We start from the raw sequence: 22,300 nt of genomic DNA on the forward strand, positions 1-22,300 counted from the left end.
TCAAAAACAGAAACAATTTTTAAATGCTTTCTGCAAGGAAAAATTATGGAGGAGAGTCCCCCAGCAGAGAACTAGAGTTACAAAATAAGAAAATATTCATAGGAGGAAAAGAATTAAAGGAATTAGAGAGGTTTTGTAATTAATTACATTAATTTTTGCTCCCTGGAGAAGAACATTCAAGGAAGCTGAAAATTCTGCTAAAATATAGCTATATTCTTTGCCTCACAATCCTTCTTTCTCTATATACACCTCTTGCACAGGAGTGGGAAATGTTGTTTTCCGTGTCGCTAATGGTCATGGCATGATTGCAAGTTTTCTAGTGACCTTTCCTTGCTCCAACAGTTGCACCAATAACACAAATTCATTAAGAAATCATTCAAACTCATACAACCTCAGCAAGGAATTCGATAATAAGGAGTCTTAAGTCCATTTGTCCTAGAGATTCCTCATCCATATGTGGAATTGTTCTAAATAGTTCCACTGAATCCAAAGAAAAGAGAAATCTAGCCTATGATTTAAAATTCAACAGATTTTTACTATTGAGATACATCTTCTACTTTCTAAATTTGAGACCTTAATCCTGGACTGGAAGTGATAAAATCTCTCATGGAGAGAATGGAAATACATCCACAAAAATGGCCCCTGTCTAGTCAGTTTGATATCTCTGGTTTTGTCTGATTTGGAATAAGCAGATACACATTCAGATGTGACTTCAGGTTATGTACTTTTATTGAGTTTTATTTTGAACATAAAGAGCAAGTGAGTAAGAAACCCTCTATGCTGGGTGCTGTGAAAATATATAATTTTCAAAATGTCATCCTTTGTTCAAAAAATTTAACTGGGGAGATAACAAATACCTAAACAATCAGATAATCAGATCAGGACTGAAAGACTTTAAAACATATTTACAAAAATGCAACATCCTTGGCCAGACTCAGGAAGAATTTACAGCCCACTCTCCAGGTAATTTCTGACAATCAGTCCAAAAAAGCAAAATGAAATTGCTTTGCTCACACTGATCTAACCTTTCCTCACCTATAACATGACTGGGTGCAAGTACAAATGTTGAGAGGAAGAAAAGGTTGTTACTGAGGGAGAGAATAAAGCTAGAAAGTCACACTTCAGTGAGGTAGGTGTGAGATCCATTGCACAGAAATGAGCTGAAGACTTAACCATTTTTTGAAAAATAAAATATTTCTACTATTGAGAAGTGTAGGAATAGCTATAACTGTGTGAGATACAGTTAAAAAAAGAAGGCACTGCATCAGGGAGACAGACATTTCTCTGAATTACAGTGAAATAGCATACAGTTTGCATAATTCCTTAAAAGCATGATGACTCTCAATTACTTTTTAATTTCATAAAACCTAGTTCAAGTCAAATAGTGAGTATCTAGTTCTGGTCCAGTTGTCCATTCCCTATTGCTGGACAAAAGCTTAAAATTTGCTTAGGGCAGTAGTTTTTAGAAACAAAAGAATGAACACAAAGTATATTTAATACTTCAGAAAAATTTTCAAGTCTGAAAATGTATGTAAGTTGTGAAGAATATTTCTTATTCACTCTTTGATCACCCAGTTAATGGAGAGACACTTCCTGAAGGTTTGAATGGCCAAAGAGTTAAGAAAAAATAAGAATGTTCATGTCTTAGAATAGGTACATGTAATTTAAACAAAGAAATGCTGAAATTTATTCAGACTCTGTATCTCTTCTTCTATCATCTTAATAACTAAAAATGTTCTCCCCTTAACATACAGCCTTTGAACAAATGATCTGAAAATGCTTCACACATTTTACATCAACAGTGACATTGAATCTCGCTTCCTGCAGAAAGGGTCCTCAAGTCAGGCTTCAGTATAAACTTCCTTCTTTCTGGTATTATAGAGTTGACTGTTAGAATTTAAAAACTAATAAATCCCAAGAATTTATGTTCAAAGAAAGATATTACCAATATTTTGAAAAGCTATACTAAAATCATTGCATTTGTGCCTGATGCCGATGCGGAAATCAGTATTAAAAAAAAAAAAAAAAAACCCAACCACACACAAAACTACAGACTCAGAAAACTTCTATTAATTCACAGGGGGCAAGATGTTGTTTCCAGAATCTGCAGCCAGCACACCTCTGTGTTACATGCCAGATTTGTACCCATGGGGATGGACAAAGCCATGGGAGATACGTGTGTGCTAATAATAAAGAAGGTAATGAGAAGAAAAACTGCTAGAGTAAAACCAAACCAGAGATACAGGTATAGCAACACAAACAGAGATCTCATTGGAAAAGCAGGTCACCTCCACACCAGCTAATGAAGGCCTCTCCCAGCACCAGAGAAGGAAAGTCTTGCCCCTAAGCAAACCTGAGATTTCATGGGCATGGCAGAAAAAACGAAAAAATCCGGGTGACACTAGGATGACAAAGGACATGAAGTCCAAAAGTAATCACTCAATTTGTTTTTTAAAACTATTTCACACTTTGTTTTGTCTTTTCGAGTGTGTGGAGATACATTGCATATGTGAGCAGACACTCACAACAGTGTACTTGGGCATTTCTGGAAATAAACAACTGTGAGGAAGGAGCTCAAAAAAAAAGTGTTTAGTACCTATTCAATACTTCTAAACAGCTTTTGAAGCAGAAGCAAGAGGTAAAGTGTGCTCATTTGCAATTTTGGCATCATATGAGCTAAGATACTTATTTTCCACCCAAAGTCTCAGATTATAACCTCCAAGGGCTTTGTGGCAAGGACTGCTGCGGCACACCTGCAAACCTACCATTAAAATCTTGTGGTCATTCAGAGAGTAGCCCATAGTGTCCACTGGGAGTACTGCAATCTGTCAGCCAGCATAAATTGCATCTTCAGCACTGCTGGCTGAATGGTTAACATTACCTAGGCCTAGCCAAGAAGGGGAATCCTTTCTTCACTATGTAATAAAGGGGAAGACAACCACACTAACTTTCTGCTGGGCAAATGGAGACTGACAGTGACAGTAAGAGGACATTCAGGGTGCCTTTTGCGAAATTCTTTTAGAAAGGCAATCTTTCTCCTTGACTCTTCTGCTTGAATTACTATATCATCTTGAAAAAGAAGCTTGGCTTTCCTGGATTGCTTGCCTTTCACTTTTCCCCAGCTCAGTGACATCAGACAGCAGACAGAATATCTAGTTTTCAAGACACATTACACAAACTAAAACACTCTAGCTTTGGGTTTGTCAAGTAAGAAATGGAAATGCTATATTCTGACTGTCTGACAGCTATTTGTCTCAAAGTGTCCTGAAGTGATAGGTAAAATGCAAAATACAGGAACATCTGTTTGTCTAAAATCCCAGTCCCAAATGCAGTTCCCTGAAACAAAGGGAATATTTGGTTGCAGAGCTAATTTGTACAATGCAACAGCTATGGGTCCAACCCAAATCTGAAAAGAGAGGAAAACTTCAATCTATGCTACGACAGTTGACTAAAACTTGAGCTTAAAGACCCTCTTTGAATTCATTCTCTTTTGGCGGATAAGGCTGTGACAACCGTGGTGCTGTTCAACACTACACCCCCATAGGAACTTTCAACAACAGTTTCAAGAAGGACCAAAACCACTGATGTGAACAGGAGATTACAGCTGAAGTTGTCATTTGTCCTACTAAAAGTCCATCTGCTTCGTTCCAAAAAGCAGTCTCAACTCTTAATTATAAACTGCCCTAAAGCACTAACATTTTCTTCCTTATTTACCCTACTAATTAGTGCATTATATAGTGTCATTATTGGTGACAGTGAGAATGCTAATAATTAAATCTATTTAAAATGGACTCTCCCTGCCCAAAGCTATGGAGCTGATCAGTTATATAGAAGAACAGAGCATCTCAAAAATGAAAACCTACTGCACCTTTTCAAAACAAGGGACCTTGCAGGAGCTTGTGAAATGTAGCTATAGGTGCATCTTCTCTTAACACTAGTGAAATAAGAGCCAAGAAGATTTCAGATCAGACTGATTTAACTAGAAATATAGTGTGAAGAATAAATGTAACTAATTTGCAAAAGTTTTTGTTTGTTTACTAACTGAATGTTCAAGCCTCAAAGACTTTTCACATTCAGATCTGTATTGACCTATGATGACTAATTTTTATTTGGGGTTGTTCTATTGCTTCTTCTTCTAAACAGTTGCTTGGCCCCAGACAGGTGCCATTCAGTACAACTTGGAGAAGGAATACTTGGGCCAGTGACAAGGACAAGTCCAAATGCAGCCAAGGCTCTGAGATCACCCTGTCCTCTCAGGGTGCAAGACAGTAAATACACACCCTTTCAACTGCTTTATCAATGAAACATCAGATCCCTTTTTTTCCAATGAAAGAAGGATACAGAAGCTTTCCAGAGGTGATACAGCCAACATCTGCCAGGGCGTACCTTGATCTGGATAAATGCCAAATAAAATCTAGGGCAAGGATAAAGAATAAACATTCATTAGTAACACAAAAACTGCCAAAGACCTGCTAAACTTATCTCAAGTACTTTAAAAAGACTCTTTGCACATTCAGTTGTGAGTTTCAGTATTTTTAAGTATAATTCCACCACAGCTGAAAAGCATCTCTGGGATACTTAACAAGGGTAAGTAGTATTCCTCCAGTTAATTTACAGCCAAAGTCCCATATTTTATGCACTTTTTCAAAATGTCTCCTAGGTCAACCTTCAGGATCTGTCTGGAAAGCAGCACCCATACCTAAGGAAGTGCAGAGTGTCATCTATTTTCTTCCTGGCACAGAAGCCCTGCTACCCCAAAAAGGAATTCCTCACAGCCACTAAAAAATAAACTCCAGCTTTTTAAAATTTTCCCTAGACTTTCAGTTGAAGATTTTGCTGAATTTGAAGATTTTGCTAAGGGAGGCAGCACTTTGGCCACCTGAGGAGATGCCAATCTCCCCATCAACTTCTGCCTTTGACACTGTGAAGCGCTGTCATTGCTGCAGCATCCTCCCAAGCACAGCTTTCCCTGTGAGCATTCCTCAGGTGTCAGGATCAAAAGATCATCCTGAATTCAAAAAGCATCCTTAAGGAACCTGCAAATTTGGGGTTAAGCTGCTTCTCCCTCCAAATCAACTGCTTACCCAACCACATTGTCCTGAGAGGTGACAAGTGCACCAAATACTACTATGACAAGGCATGAAGCCCTGTACAGTATTGTCAGGTTTTGCCCCAAGATATTTTCTGTGTGCTAAGAGAAAATAGCATAGCTCATTTTGAACTAATTCTAAAGAAATGGGGGCCAGGGGAAGACTAAAAATTCAATACTTACAGAGCAGACAACTACGAAGATAAAGAGACCTGAAACTTTCAGGAACTTTAGACAGCATCTGAAACACAAGGAAACACATATTTACTATCTGGCTAGTTTAAGAACAACCTTTCCTATTCTCTTAACAGCTCTGACATTTCAGAAACATCATGGTAAGCACTTATGGGTGATAGTACATCACATCAGAGTGCAGACACCACAAAGCAAGGTCAGCAAGGGTTTAGGACGCCTTGGTGACCATCAGGGCTCCTGCACCAGCTCTGCTCACAGAAGGATCTCAGTGCACAGGAAGGAGGATTTGCCCCTTGGAAAATCTGAGGGAAGACTGCAGAATGAGCTGGTGCTGGATCCTGGAACTACTTGTCCACTACTGCTGCTGGCCCCTGGGAGACCCTAATCCCCCTCAGGTGATTCTTGTCTCTCCCAGAGAGGCAAAGGAGCATTGCTATCACAGGGAGGTGGCATGGTTGCGCTGAAAACACAGGTTGTTGCATAGACAGATGGTGTCATGAGAGACTTCCTCAAAACTGGACTTATAATACACACCCTGAAAAGTATTAGGAAATGCAGTTTGAAGACAAGAACAAGATTTAAGAATCTTCTGGGTTTAGCAGTATCTTTTAAAACCACATATACTTCATGAGTATAAATCTACTAACAAAACTGATTTTTTTTTTTTTTTCCCATGGCATGCCTGTGCCCATTAAAGGAATGCCTTGTTCCAGAAATGAGATGCCACAAAATATTCTGAATTGTTCACACTTACTACTGAGTGGGTTAGGCAAGAATAACTCTAAATTAAAATGTGGATATTGAAGATACATGGTCTTCAGAAAGAAATCTTAAGATTTAACATTTTAAATTACCATTTTTTAATCTTACTGAAAAGACAACTAAAAATTTTCTGACTGCCCATCAATATGTTATACTGATGCCTTAATTTACAGAAGCCTTTATGTAGGTTTGACCTTGTTACATATTTTCATTTTGAAAGCATCAATATTCTTATTCCTTTTGCTTTTCTGACAGAATGACAAATGCAGGACTTGATTTAAACCTGATGACAAGCAAGAAGGAAAACATTTCAAGTTACCAGCATAATTAGTTGAAAAACAAAGAGTGCAATAAAAAGCTGCATTGACAGATGCTACAGGACAAAATATTAAAGCAGAATAGTCTGAAGAATGTTAGAAATAATTTTTAATCACGGTGGAAATAATTCCCTAAATCAATTCATTGACAAAAAGCAACAGAAATTACTGGAGATCCATTTTTCAAAAACATTGTTTTCCAAAGTTTCCCCCCTCTCTAGAATTGTCCAAACAGCAGCTAATAAAAACCAGCAGCTAATAAAAATGTCTTGTCACAAACTGGTACAAAGGGGCTAAAGTCCCCTACTTAATACAAGTGGTAACAACTTTACCCAAACTTTGCACAACATGAAAATCTAGAGAAGGAGGAAGAGGAGAAGGAAGCCAGTTAGGTGGTTTCTTCTAGAAATTCCAAGTAGTCCTGATCTACTGATGGTACAGAGAGGAAGAAAGTGATACAGGCATGAAAAGAAAGGAATGATGACACAAGCCATTTATAAGCAGTTCATAACTGATAATGTCTTTTGGTATTATGTGATTTATGGAAAATAGTGAGAGTTTAGTCATAGATTCTCTATCCTGCTGATCATTTCTGTCTATCTTTACATTACAGTTTCCTTCTGGAATTTTGAGAATTTATTAGGTTATGAATTAATAAATTTTAATCCAGACTAGTTTAATTTTCATGTACTTTTTATTTTTTTGTTTGCACTTTGGACTTACAACTTATGATAATAAAGTTCTTATTAAAAACCTTTTGATTTTAAGACACAAGTGAAATAAAATATTAATTAAGCATTTATAAATTAATAACCAGTTGTTTGTAAATAACAGAAACTCATCCAAAGGAGCTGGCAAGATGTAATAAAAAGAAGGTTTTGGAAATGGTTTTAATAAATACAGCATTTAGAAGGGTCTTTTCCTCCTGTCTGTTTGTTTTCATGACATTTTGTATTAGGGAAGCAGCATTTTTAACAGCTTACATTTGAGACATGATCAGCTTTGGACTCACCCGTGGTTCACAATCTGTCTCTTCCTACAGTGCTAATCTGGCACAGTGATGCAAGTACAAACCCTGTGCCAAATCCTATGCTGATATATGCCTCCAGTACAATCCTATCTGACTTCAGTTGGAAATGCATGGAGTATAAATCTATGAAGAATTTCACCCTCTCTTCTAAGCCAAATGATTTTTGATCTGATCTGCATATGGTGTTGGGCAGTTTAGCATCATTTGTTATCTCAGCAGTGCTGTGCTAATTTACAACAGCCAAGGAGCTGATCCCATATGTACAGCTTGCACTATAGCAGTGAAAATATTTCAAGGGAGCTTCTGCCAGAAAAACTTGCTCCTCTCCAGATTATAAACCTATGCTGTACTGGAAACAATGGATTTCACACTCCCAATTGATACCTTTGTTCCATCAAACACCAGGGAAATCTACCACAAATGTGAAGAAAAACACCTGCCAAATTTCTTTGCATGCGCTCACATTGCACTAATTGCAGTCATTGGAATTCTCCTGCTCCATTTGTTCAGCAGCAGAGTGGGAGAGCACAAAACCATATGCACAATGAGAAGAAAACAATTGTGAAGTGATGAGCTAAAACAACATACAGATTGGGAAAAGACAGAAAAGACACACTGACATTCTGCTGGAAAGGTGCAGCAAATCAACAAGGAGATGCGGACCTGCAGTGCTGGGCTCCATGAAAACCCTGCAGAGCTACCTACAGACACCAAAACAAACTAGAAAAAGCATTGAACCTCTAGAGGGGGCAAAGGGAATTAGTATACAAGATTAAAGGCTCTGCTAGTTAGGCCCCCAGCAAAAATATCCCAAGAAAATCTGAAGTTATGCTCTTATCATATTGCTATCTTTTAATATATTAACAGGTTCAATTTCCTCCAGCCATAGCCCTAAATGACTACTTTGGGGTAAAGAATGAAATATATTAATGTTGTCCAAGATGGAAAAATGCTCAGTTATATTTTTCTTTGTGCATATGTGAAAAGCTACTGTAATGACTACAGAAGAACTTTTACACACATATTTAAATTAAAGTGAAGCAACAAAACACTGAAGAAAAAAATGCTGTGGAATCAACCACAGGTCTTTTAAAAAATGGTTTCAGAGAAATATTAAAAGCAATATAGAAGGTATTCAATTACAAATTTAGAATAGGTAAATGATTGATTCTTCTTAGAAGAAGGGGCTATTGATCATTATGGAGACTCCATAATCAGTTTCAAACTAGATACAGTCTAAATATGGAATCCTATTATATTAATTTACATAAAATAATTTTCTAGATACCTATGCATAAAAACAAATACATGCAGAAATTTAAAAAAAATAATGTTTGAATTCAGACCTCATCTTTGATAAATTGAACTTGACATGAAGGTTGTCCAAGATTTCATATTTCTCAGAAGAAGCAGATCTGGGAAAACTTGTCATTTCACTTTCCAGTTGAAACCTTTGCTCAAATTCTGCAGAGCTGTTGTCCCATGAATCATCATCTGTGGTAAAATCTGGATTATGAAGAGCCATACACTGGAACCTGTCACACATTTTCAGTAAACATAATAAAACAAAACAGTGTTTTATTTCAACAGGTAGTAGATGCAACTGACCTTGCGGAACCTTACGTTCACTCTGAGAGATTTTTATGGAAAATTTCATAGAAAAATATTTATTCAGTACAGACCAAGGTTCCCTTGGTGACACAGCTGAGTAGTCTGGGGAGCAAGAGCAAAGACCCCATGACATTTAGATGCACCTGAGAGTACAAGTTCTCTGACACACCAGGCAGATGTATTTCAGGATGTATTTGGTGTGCAAGCTCCATCATGAGGACCTTCCCTATAGTTCTGCTGAGTCTTTCAGTGCACTTATGTAACAGCCCATGGAGGAAATAAGAGCACAGAACCTACAGCTGTCTATGCTTAGGGCTCTCTAATGACCCTGACCTCACACCTTACATCCTTCCCTTCCCTTTTTTCAGCCCCTTCTCTGCTACCAAGGTCCTCCAGAGTAATTCTCTGCTTACAGTCCCAGCTATTCCCTTTATTTCCAGCAGGTTTGGTGTTAGGATATAAGAAAGAACCACATGCAACTAAATAGAAGATAACTTAGGAAAAAAATATTTTGAGAAAAATGAAAGTAACTCACCCACTTTCCTCTGAGGAAACCTTCAGTAGTGGTGTCTTCTCTGTAAAAACAGTGTTTTTTGACCTTGAGCTGAATAATTTTGAAAAATTGAAGTGATATCTTTGGAGGGAGAAAAAAAAACCAGAATAGTAAGTCTGCAGCAAAATGATTCACTAAAGATCTACAGAATATTTTGCTACAAGCCCATCTAATTAGTTAAATATTCTTTAAGAATGGTGTTGACCTAAATTAGGGTTTTCATTCATTAAGTTTGAACTAGTCATAGTAGTTACCTTCTTATACTCACAGGGGACTCATTCATATAAGTTTACACTAGCATACTTCATAAAATATGACATAATAGAAGAACTTATTCATTTATTATAATAAATGCTATTTGAGACATGGGTCACCATCTACAAATCTCTAAATCAAATCTCTACAGCAACCTTGGTACTCTCGGTATTAGGAAAGAAAACCTGAATACATGTACTTAATTTCTGCAGCACAGTCCCTTCCAAATGGTTCCTGTCAAGTCTTGGTCCTGGTGTTGCAGATAATTAAACAGTGTAAGCTACTTCATGCCATATTGCAGCTTAGCATTGTGAAGGACCTTTTTTGCTGAAGTATAAATCCCTAAACTTAAGAAGCAGCTGAAGACCAATCACAGTCACAGAGGTCTGGCTTTGAGGCAGACTTCTGGTAGAGACTAAATAATTGAGCCATTCTAGAACATGTTCCCATGACCAGGCTCTTCCAGAGAAATTTCCTATCAAAATCAACATTATTCAGGTACACTCAGATTTATTCCCTTCAAAGTTGTAGCCTCCCACCACCAGAAAGTTTCAAAGAAATATGCTAGACATACAGTCAAAATGCAGATTAGAGGAAACCCAAAATTTCTTCCACTATTGCTGGACTGTGAGGGGAAAGAAATTATAAAATCATTGACTTCTAAATAAATACACAACAGTGACTAGTTATTCAGTCTCTAATTATAAGGACAGCTCAAAAAGAAGGGTTTGCGTATTTGAATTTATAACACAATGAAGTTTCTTGCAATTTGTAGAGCTGTGTCTCAACTTTGAGTTTGTAAAATTAAAACCTCCAAGTACTGCTTTGGCTTGTTTGTTCAGTAGTGTTTTCAGTCAGAAGATGTGCTAGGTGCAGAGCAATTGGATACGGTTATTTCAGTCTTGAATGACCACAACACTCATTCAAACTCTGCTGTAAGTCACATATTTTCAGTATCAGATGAAGTGAAAGAGTTAGGGAGATTCAATTACCCAATACCTCATGTAAAAAGTTTGGCAGATTACAACTCAGGTGCTACATTGCACTGACACTTCATCTGTGAAGAGATGATTGCATAATCTGTAGCTATCAAAGTGCTTCCTTTTTTAAGCAGGAGAATATATTTCACACAGAAGAAAGTCTAATTGGAGAAACTGTTATTTTGAAGTAACTACTCTTCTAATCTCATCACAGCTTTCAATGTAAAAAGCTACCTAGAGCTTTTACAAAACAGAGCCCATAGGTATAGCAGGAACACTACCAGGACTTTAAATGTGCACTCACATGCATTGCTGATACACTTCTGGCTAATCCCAACATCCCACTATACTCAAAGTCTGCATCCAAATCAGGCAAATTTATAACAATTCTGATGGTGGACTTTGAATGTGTGAGTTCAGAATTTGACTGATGAAAAGACCACTTACTATTTCTGCTTTTAAACACAACAATGTCAGATGTTCCACAGGAAAAAAAGGCTTCAAATGATACATAATATATGCTGTTCTGATCTTCCCTCACCTTGTGCACACTATTTGCCTTTCTGCACTTCTTTTTGTTCTTTTCCTCCTGGAATGTGTAAAATTTGAGACTAGTAACCAGACACTTTCTATAAAAACTTCCATTTTCTTCTAATTGTTAGGGGTTGACACCAACATTGCTTTATGTCACACAGGCATATGTATATCCACTGACAATCCACACCTCAGCAGCTCTTCACCACTACTGTGAGTGACCAGTTTGCAAAAAGTGCTAGAGGGCAAAGCAACCACAGGAATGGCAACAAGAAAAGGAGTATAAAGGTCAGGTGAAAGATGGCTTATGTGACAGAACCTGAGGTGAAGAATCCAGAATGCTAATGAAACATATCACCTTCACTTAGATATCACCTTCACTTTCTTCTTACGCTTTGTTATCCCCACTTGCTCATATAGGTCCTGTCACTTTTAAATGGAACTACGGAGCTGAACAGATGGCCAAGAATGACAAAGACAGAAAAAAAAGGAAAAGGTCTTCAGATAAAGTAAAAACAATTAGTACACGACAACAACAATTTGCAGAGAATAAAAACACATGGACAAGAATAAGCAGCAGGACACAGCCAGGCTTGACAAAACAAAAATAATTAGAGAAAAAGCAGAAGAGCCTCAATTCCCCCATGATGCGATTACTCTAATTAGAGAATGAGAATAATATAAACAGTAAAGTTAATTAGGGCATAAAGGAATCTTGCAGGCTGAAAGCTCTAGAAAGAAAAGTTGTGAAAACATCATTTAAAAAATTGCAGGGACTATAAAAATGAAAGTTATCCTTGAATAGAGAGCCTGGCACAAACCCCTCTGTGGGGATTTGGATGCTGGAGGTGCAATTTGATAATCCACTTTATCTAAAGATAAAAGATCATCTGCAACCAAAACCTAGGAAGGCCCAAAGACCCCCTGCTGACGGAGGAAGTCTACAGAGCTCAAAAACCATCTTAGCATAATTCTTAGTGTACCTCAGCCCTGCAAGTAGCTGATAATTGGGAAGCTGTGTAAATAGGAAACAAATCAAAATGTAACAAATTTCAAAAACTGGGGTTGGGTCACACTTTGAATGTTTCTTCCTGAACAAATATCTAGAAACTTTGCTTATATCCATATGCTAGAATGGAGTGCAATCCACCTCTACTGAGCAATTCAGCAACATTACCAAGAGGTTAATCACCAGGTTAGCCCATTAACCAGTTGTGGGTAGGCCTGTTCTCAGGATGAAAAGACCACTCTAGATTTGCAGGCAATGATCTGGTAAGCTGGACACCACTTGTGTACACAGTTCTTCTCTCACAGTTCAGACTCAAAAATCATTAGCATTTTCTACATCAAACATAGAATAATTTGCGTTGGTCAAACTGGCTTTCTGGAGAGGGACAGTGAGAGCAGGAGATGAAAGGAAGAGATGTGAGAGACTCCAGTTGCTCCTACTGATGGGTTCATGACTCCTCAGACATTAGTCAGAGATGGTGGCTGACAAAGTCTGCTTCCCATTACCTGCAGGTGATACCTTCCTGCTGTCAACCCCTAGACCTGCACTCTGACCACATTTTCAGGCATTTCCTAATGGTGTTTACATCTGAAATTTTAAACAAAAGGAAAAGGAAGACTGTGGTGGACCCTGATGTTCAGCCATAAGCAACGTTTCAATCCCAAATGCACAACAGCAAAGGACACCAAAAGAAATATACATCCTACAAGAGCCCGACCAAGTAAAAAATCATGCTCATCCTAGTTAGGCTGCAAACACTTAAAATAATCACTAGATCTGACTGGAACCTATTACTTAGCCCAGTATTGAAAAGATTAATCATGGTACACAATGTATTGCTTTCATTCCCTATAATAAAAAAGATACATTTTAAATATCAGCTATATAATCCTTCATCTCCCATATGATATGCTGTGCACACAACTATCATTTGGGGAGCAATTTCTGTGAAGACAGAAAGCAATAATTCTCACTTCCATGGGAAAGATTTGGTCAGAATTGAAGAGGTGAATATGGAAGTATATATATTATGTAAGAACATCAACAGTTTTTACCATAACTTATTTAAAAATTTTATTTTATAAAAAAATTAAAAGCAGAACCTCTTCAGGGGAAAAAAGAACTAGGATGCTTCCCTGAATTAGTAATCTGACTCAAAGCTAGTAACTAAAACCATTATAAGCATGACCTTATCACTCTCTACAACTTACTGAAAGGTGATTGTAGTCAGGTAGGGGTTGGTCTCTTTAATCAGGCAGCAGCTGACAGAACCAGAGGACACAGTCTCAAGCTGCATCAAGGCTGATGCATTCCAATATAGGTTGGATATTAGGGAAAAGTTTTTTACAGAAAGGGTGACAAAGCTCTGGAATGGTCTGCCTGAGGAGGTGGTGGAGTTGCCATCCTTGGATATGTTTAAACAAAGACTGGATATGGCACTCAACGCCATGGTTTAGTTGAGGTGTTAGGGCATGGGTTGAACTCTATGATCTTTAAGGTCTCTTCCAAACTTGTGATTCTGTGAATTCTGTGCATGAGGTTACCTCTTAAACAAAAGCTTAAGAATACTACTGACCCAAGAGTTTATAACAAGTACAACAACTAAGCAAAGTTTCCTAAAAGAGAAGTCCAGAGTAAAAATATGAGAGATAATTAATCATGAACGACACTAGTCACAACAGCATGAGTTTAATTTATCATTACTACATTCTTTTAGAATAAAGTCTAATTTCAGAAGCTTCATCTTTCCTAAATAGAAAACATTTATACAAATCATATGTACTGAACTAATTACTCTTACCATAACTGTAAAAACAAAACAAAAGCCACAAAGAAAGAGATCCCCAGACCAGCTTTTGATTGCGCTTAAAACACATTCTCCCACCAAGTTGGTATTTGTGATTTTCTAATAAAGTCCACTTTTTGGGGAACAGTTATGTGGTACAAACTGTGCTGACCAACATCAGAGCATTCACCTCTTAAACTTTTACTGTGCACTAAGCAGCTGTATGCAGACATCTGACAACTTTGTCATATACATGTGCCCACACAAAGACACAGTCCTCTGTGACGATTTCTCCTCAGAGGTAGCACACCATGGGGAAATTGTTATGACTACCCATCACAAATCAAGTGTGGCAGCTGATACAGAGTCAAGAGAAGGATCAAAGACTCCAGAGCTCTCATCTCAAAACAGTTTCTAGATATTTCCTGATGACTTCTTTATGTAGCTTCACCAAATCATCAAATAACCTCCAGACCTTTTAAACCCATGCCCCACTAAGATGTCAGAAAAAATGAGCAATGAAAGCATTATTTACTACAGACTCACTTTCTTTTTTACTTCTCTAATTTTCTATTGGACAGGACTGTATGGGATCCTGCAGAAGGATCCCCAGAAAGGGACCCTGGAGGGCTGGCACTGCCTGATAGCATGACACTGTGAGAGGTACAGCCAACTGGCAGGTCTCATTTTGAAAGACATTGAGGTGCTGGAATGCATTCAAACAGTAAATAAGGTGGTGAAGGGTCTGGAGCAGCTGAGAGGACTGGGGTGGTTTAGTCTGAAGAAAAGGAGAAGGAAAGGTCAGGGAAGACCTTATATCTCCCTGCCTGAAGGGAGGTCATAATGAGGTGGGCATTGGTCTCTACTCCCAGAAAACAAGTTACAGGACATGAGAGAATAGCCTCAAGTTATTTCAGGGACATTTCAGATTGACTGTTTGGAAATATTTTTTTCACAGAAAGGGTTGCCAAGCATTGGAACTGACTGCTCAGAGAAGTGCTGAGTTACCAGCAGGTAACTCAGGTATTTAAAAGACATGTAGATGTGGCACTTAGGCCCAGGATTTAGTGCTTTTCCTGGCACTTGGTAGTGCTGGGAAAGCTGTTGGACTTGGTAATCGTAAAGGTCTTTTTCACCCTAAATCATTCTATTATTCCAAATTGAGAAACATATGCCTTGCCAAGACCCCAGGCAATTAAAGAGCATGCTTAAGAAATGTGTAGGGAAATGTGTGCTGAACTTATCCTAGATGGAAATGGTAGGGCACACACAATGTGAGCAGCTTCATTCATTTCTGCTGGATTTGGAAAGTGAACATGTTCTTCAATGGCAATTTTAAGTTCAAAAATAGCCTGGAAAACAGAGTGCTTCATGTGTTTCCTGTTTTAAAATCAAATCAGGGTTTGTAGGGTGCTTCTCTGAAAAAAGAAAAAAAGGGTATGTCCACAATTTGGTAATTTGTTTACCTCAAGAGTCTTTGCCTACCTCTGTCAGGGAAGGTCTCCATCAATAGGACATTGGGGGATAGTAAACAGACCAGGACCCCACTCTAGTGGGTCAAGATAAAAGAAAGGACTTAACCTTTAAGCTGCCATGAAACATTTCTGACTGTACCTCAGAGGGACTGTTTTTGTGACAGAGAGACACACATTTTCTGCTCCCATGTCAGGGTATCATGAGGTCCATCTGCCTGTGGGAGGGAGGCAGGACCAGGGACTGGCCATGGGTCTGGCAGGGCCATGATCTTCCCAACCAGAGCCTGTCCCACAGCACCCAACAAGGGAGCAGGGATGGGGTGGAGATGGAAGCACAAGTCAACTCTGATTTCATGAGAAGCCAGCAGGACCACAGGGATACAGCAGGTGCAAAAATCTACCATTTGAAGGAGTGAGAAGTTGCACTGAGGAAGGTATCTGCTGTTTCCTCCTCTAAATTTTCTGTTTCAGCAAAGGAAATTAAAAAGTTACAGGAGACCACATGGAAAACTGCAGAGAGTCTGAAGGAGAAAATAAATTTCAGGAGCAGAGGCTGCCAAAAGAGTTTAGCTGTTAGCAACTGCCAGCAAGCTGCAAATTTGAAAGAGCCATCAGGAGCCAGTATGGGTAGCAGCCCAAATTCCAAACCCCTAGTTTCCCTATGGATTACACTGATAACCTGTTAAGAAGTATTATCTGCAAATGCTGCAGGGTATACTGAAAAATGAGTCTGCAATAGGGAAGCAATTTATCAAGAACACTTAAAGCATGAGAGCATTTGTGACACTTTAGTATATTCTGCAGGTTTGGCTTTTAAATGCCACCATTTTCCCTTGACATTCTCAGTGGGCTTCCAGCTTAACCAGCTCTGCTGCTAACTGAATTATGACAAATAAAGGGGGATCACACTTTTTTTCTAGTCCATAAGGGAATTTGAAAAATCTCAAACATTGAGAAAGTGGTCACAGCTTAATACTTTGTATCTGATCAGACTCTCTTTTAGATGCAATATGGGGCACTTGAATGATGGAAGTATGAACAGAAGAGTAGGTCTGAGATACAACTAGGTGATGTAACCATGCCCAGAGAAGGTTTTTATTCATCAAGCATTGAAGTGATAGAATGTTGTCATCTCAAAGGTTTGGGGGAACATATGTTAAAACATGAAGATTTACTTAGAGAGCAGCTGAATTCCAGAATTATGCAAGAAAAGGAAGCACTATTAAAACAAGGCTAGTGGCCACTTCCAAGATGAAGGAACACCTTCATACACAACAGTGAGGGAGAATTATTTTGATAAAATTCTCCTTAATCCAAGCGATGTATTGACAAACTGTGACATTTGTTGATTCTTCTGGCTTTTCATATATCCTTATGCCATTAGCCCCAGTTTTGGAGACTGAAAAGAGTAATTAGCTAGCTATACTTAGAGATCAAGAAATGAAAAATCTATTTTTTTTCCTTTTTAAAGCATTTCTTTGAAAATTGTTGTTCCACATATTTCATCCAAGAGAATTTGGATATAGGATTATTCATAACTGTAACTTTTAGATTAAAAAAAGACTGTCACTAAAAAAAAGTGTCTACATTCCTTAGAGTCAAAAAAAAAAAAAGGCAGACATCTACCAAAAAAAGCATTCACCAACAACATGAGAAAATGTAGCTGATTTCTGTGCCTGGAGAGGTGTTACAGAGGCAGGCCACCACACAGCTTAAAAAAAAAAACAAGCTGTCATCAAATTAACTTTTATTTCAGCCTGGTGAATTAACTCTGACATAACAAAAAGACTTTTTCACTGAATGATATACAAGCCTTATACAAATAATGTCTATATTGCAATGTAATAAAAAGTACTTTTATATGTACACTTTATTTGCACTTGGATCAAATCTCTTTTTTATACATAAGAGTTATCATCAAAAAGGTTATTCAGAGTTGATTAAGTTCACACCAAAAAAAAAAATCTATCAACAAGTCCTTCCGAACACAACTTACTTATAACTTCCTAGCAAGTAACTTAAACAACAGAGTGATTCCACATAACTGGTCATCTGCATTCCACCTTGAGTTATATCAGAGCCAAAAACTTTTAGAACATTGAAAATTCCAGAGAAACAAGTTAAAAAACCCAAACAGAATAAAAAGGCAGCTCATAGCAATAAAATATTTTCTCTTACATTTGGGTGATATTCTGTGAAATTATTCAAGAGTAAATACTGTTTTATCTCACAAAGATGGTGCTCTTCCCTGCAACAGTCCTTCACTTAGATCACTGTTACACATTAACATACACCTCTTACAAGCCTCAGGAAATTCATTCCATAGCCTTGAGTTCTGGCTACCAGACATCTTTTTTGCCTTAAAAGGCCTTAGAGATCTGGATCCTCAAGAATACAATGTCAGAGAAGGAGCTTCTAATCTGTATTAACAAGCAGCTTTGAAAAACATATTTTTGACTTGTTGCTGACCAAGGGGAGACAAATTTAAGACACAAGACTGAAGTCCATAAAAATATTCAGCTGAAATTCTCAAAGTAAAAAGAAGGCAGCGAAGAAAAACGACCACTAAACAAATCAACCTAAACACCAAGGATTATAAATAACACATTCCAAAAAAATTCTGGGAATTAGATTTTCTCATGCAGGGTATCATGCAAATTATATTTGGCAAGTCCCCCCTAAAGTGGGCTAATTGACCACAAAAAAAAAAAAAAAAAGTTTTTCAGCTTCCCTTCCTCCTGATTTTAGCTCCTCCAGGTAAGAACATACTGCTGTGCACTGAAAAACCAAAAACCAGAATCACATCTCTTAGGATTCAGAAGGAAATTACTCTTCCTACACAGCAGATGGCTTTGTTCCATAGTTTAACTGTACATCATACTTCTTAATAGACTTTTTCCCTCCCTGTCAAAGAGATGCCAGACTCTTTCATCTCAGACACCACATTCCCTTCAACCCTATACAGAATGGAATAACTTTGGTTATTCCATAGTCTCACACAGGTGACTTCTTTCCATGTTGTTCCTCAAATAATATAGTCTTCATGAAATCTGTCATAATATTTGTTGTGTATGTTTTAAAAATTAGCACCATCCCAAAGCTAAATAAATCCTGAATACTGATCATCAAAATATAGATAAAAAAATAACTCTTCACAAAGCTATGAAAATCTCTGGCCACACAGAAATGAGGTTACATAAATAAAACTTCATTCTGTGCTTCCCAAAGAAAAAGAAAATACAAAAAGGGAAAGTGTCAGTGTGCCTGACTTGAAAATAAAATTCTTCAGCAAGGGATTATGTGCAGAAAAGGGGAAAGCCCAAGCTGGCATGGCTGCCCTATGTTAGCAGCTTCTGTACCAGCAGCAGAACACAGCTAACAGTTAAAGACAGAAGAAATTTTACAGGTGTTTGCTTCCTCTAGCAGATACAGTGCCTGAATAATCTATTAGTTTTTCAATCAAAAACACTTGTTAGCATTCTTAAAACAACAAACTGAAACCATTCTTTAAACGTTAAATAAGCAGTTCTTGTCATTTGCCATGTGTTGAACCAGACAGTTACACAGGTATTTGGTTATCAACTCAGATGGATCAAACAGGTTTCACTTCCTTGAACCAACAGTGCCTCCAAATAAGAAAAGCTTGAAACATAAGAAAAGGTGCTGACAAACACAACTCTTGCATATATTTTTTTCAATAAAACATATCCAGAAATTGTTGTCAACAGTCGCAGCATCAACAACTCTCTTTTTCAAAGAAAATAGAAAGGGACATAGCAGGAAAATTGAAGGACATTCTGGCAAAATGGAAATGCAGAGGAGCCACATAAGTGGATGCTCTTGGCAGCAGAGCAAAAAATAACAAAACAAAACAAACAGCAAAAAAACAAAAAAAGACACCAAAGTGCCCATTTATCAGACACTGTTATTAAAAGTTAATGTGGAAGTAGGCCTTCTGCACCTCAAGGAAGAACACAGAATAATGGCTTTTCTTTTATACAAAAATAACAGTTTAGAGAGCAAATAATGTAGGTTCATTTGAGTCATGGCATTTAGAAGTAGGCTCTAATTGAAAAGAAATGTTTTAAAAACAGACAAATATAAAATGTTTATGAGAAGTCCATAGTGGGTTGTCAGAAAAAACACTTTGTACTATTTTAAGATTATGGAATATGAAAATTAATTAGAATAGTGGAAGAACTGAAGCTACAGGAATTATTTCCTCCAGCAGCATTAAAAGAGTGGACTGAAGAGAAAAAAAAAAAGTAACATGACACATGGTAGAGCTAAAAGAACAGATTTTAACCTAAGAGAAACTTAAGAAAAAAGAAGGTGGACAAATTTTAGAAAGGGTATTGTTTAGAGAGGATGGACTCCATCAACATTTTTTATTTGTCACAAGGTATGGCTGCAGTCTCAGCTCTGAAGTATTATTCCAGTTTATCTATTAGTTTATTTTGGACAATAATCAAATGCTGTAACCACAATAGGAGAATATATATTGCTACTTGCAACTTTATTGTTAATGAAGACCCTCATTCCTGAAGAGATACAGATGCAGCAACAGGTGGGATCCAGATGATTAATTTTGCATCCAAGTAAATAAATTACATTACATATAAGAAAGCCAGTGTCAATACTTAATTTAGATGATCACAAAGTATTACATGCATGACCTGAATCTTCTCAGGTTCATAGAGTTTAGGAAGTATGAAGATCCAGAATTCTCTGTTCTCCAACCTATCTACTTGAGCCTAAAACATTTTCAGAGTGGTCTATCAAGAAAATTAAATGATCAGTCCTACTCCAAATTGTAAATAGATCAATACATTTATTAACTGCTTTTGATGTAGAGTCCCTGTATGTTCTGCCTCACAAACATCAGATTTCCAGCTGAAGGAAAGCATGACAGGTCCAACAACAACAGTGTCGTTCTATCAACTTTTGTAAACAGAAAAATAGATCCAAAACTGTGATTAGTACAATGTCCATACATGCAAGGCCTTATGACAATCTATCATTCTCTTCTGCCAAGGACAGTCTGTCTTCTGTCAAAATAGGCAAGTTGGAATATTTCTGGCTAGGTAATTCTCTTCAATATTTCCATTCAACTAGGAACAGGTTTGTAAGGAGTGCTTGTTGTCATTTTATTTAAGGTTAAAAACAATAGTTTTTTCAAACACTGATGTTCAATGTTTTTACTCTGAAACATCACTACTTCTTACAGTTCTGATTTGGCTAAGTTTTGGCCACATACTACAGTATGCCAAGTAGATGGAACCCAAAAATAAAGTCTAAAATGCATGAATTGCATTGCACCACTTTGTAGAGCTTTTTCTTTTTTTCATTGACCTGTACTAGAAAGCACTGGGAGACCCAACACACAGAGCAAACTGGAAAAGAAGACTCATGTTGCCAATGGATGCAACAAAACCTCACATATTTATATAATGTTACCACATAGCTCTTCTCTTTTAGCTTGTATGACTAAAGACACCTCAGAGAAAACAGAAGGGAATCCCTTGGTATGCTCATTCTGGGTTTATTCTTCCTTTTGGCAGAACAATTCACTAAATTCAGGTTCATCCTTTTCACCGTATGAGGTTTACATGCTGAAGCAGCTGTCAATAGACTCCTAAAGAGGATTGCAGGTCACATGTCATTGACATGGTTGAGGAGGTAGAATTGCTCCTATCACATCTAGGAAGATTAGAAAGAAAAGACTATTTGAAACTGCCTTTTTTATTTCTTGCCAGCAGAGAGAATGAATTGCATCAGACCACAAGAGTGGGAGGAGAAGTCACTGCAAAATATTTACTCTATGCTACTCAGGATTAGACCTCTTACCGTAAATTCCTCAAAAGCATAGTGTTTCCTCCTCAAATATCAAGTGCAAAGCCCTGCCAGACATATGAGTTCAATGTAGCTCCCAGGGTGGCCATCTGAAGGAGATGCTTTCACATTTCACCTCAGAGATCTCCACTTCAGGCAAGGGAGCTCTTACAGAAGCTCTGCTCAAGGATAGCAGGGAGTGAATGGCAGATGGACTGTGTTTACTGTCCTTACTGACTAGCACAGAAAAGACAGTAGCTCTGAAAGTGTGAGCAAAGCCTTCAGCCTTTCACAGCTGCTTCTGAATGATGCTAATTCACACAGTACTAATTCAACTGCTTCTGCTCCACTTTTTAAAACTGAGTGGCTGTAACTGCCAATCTGTTTTATATTGCACCCTGCCCAAAAGAAATAAAATAAAAACAGCAAAGAAAAAAAATATAAAGGAAAAAAACAAACACAAGTGCATTAAAGTGCATTACTTTTGAACCTACCCAGCTCTGACAGCCCTGGCTCCATCTCACAGTGCTGTCCTTGATGTAGCTCCGACCTGCTGTGGGCAGAGCTCTGTGTGGTCTCTGACTGCTGCTGGTCCATTAGCACAATTATTGCAGGTTGTCCCTGCAGCCCCATTAGCCCCTATCAAGCAGAGAATTGCTTGCTTTGTCATTGTCTGTAAGCATTTTGGTGACTCATTTATCAGTTTTTTGTCTATTTCAGATAGTAAATCACTTGAGCTCCTTATGTACAGCAGGTTTTTAAAAAAAGCCATATGATTTGCCAGACTAGACTGTGACCTTTTTTTTTTTTTCTTTCTTCAGTGGCTAATTTCTCCCATCTACATTAATCTATTTTTCCATCAGCTACATTCA

At 37.7% G+C, this 22,300-nt stretch overlaps 1 protein-coding gene across 1 annotated transcript in view; it reads right to left on the minus strand.

The window, feature by feature from the left end:
* Positions 1 to 22,300, minus strand: part of OCA2 (OCA2 melanosomal transmembrane protein) — a 158,744-nt gene that overhangs the window by 128,157 nt on the left and 8,287 nt on the right. Inside the window, exons 2-5 of the mRNA XM_036384263.2 lie at positions 9,540 to 9,638; positions 8,740 to 8,928; positions 5,273 to 5,330; positions 4,342 to 4,414 (exon numbers count right to left, since the gene is read on the minus strand). Of these exons, the coding sequence (XP_036240156.1) occupies positions 4,342 to 4,414; positions 5,273 to 5,330; positions 8,740 to 8,928; positions 9,540 to 9,638 (419 nt within the window). The remainder of the gene's footprint in view (positions 1 to 4,341; positions 4,415 to 5,272; positions 5,331 to 8,739; positions 8,929 to 9,539; positions 9,639 to 22,300) is intronic.

This window comes from Molothrus ater, chromosome 2, assembly GCF_012460135.2.
Source record: "Molothrus ater isolate BHLD 08-10-18 breed brown headed cowbird chromosome 2, BPBGC_Mater_1.1, whole genome shotgun sequence".
Lineage (NCBI taxonomy): Eukaryota > Metazoa > Chordata > Aves > Passeriformes > Icteridae > Molothrus > Molothrus ater.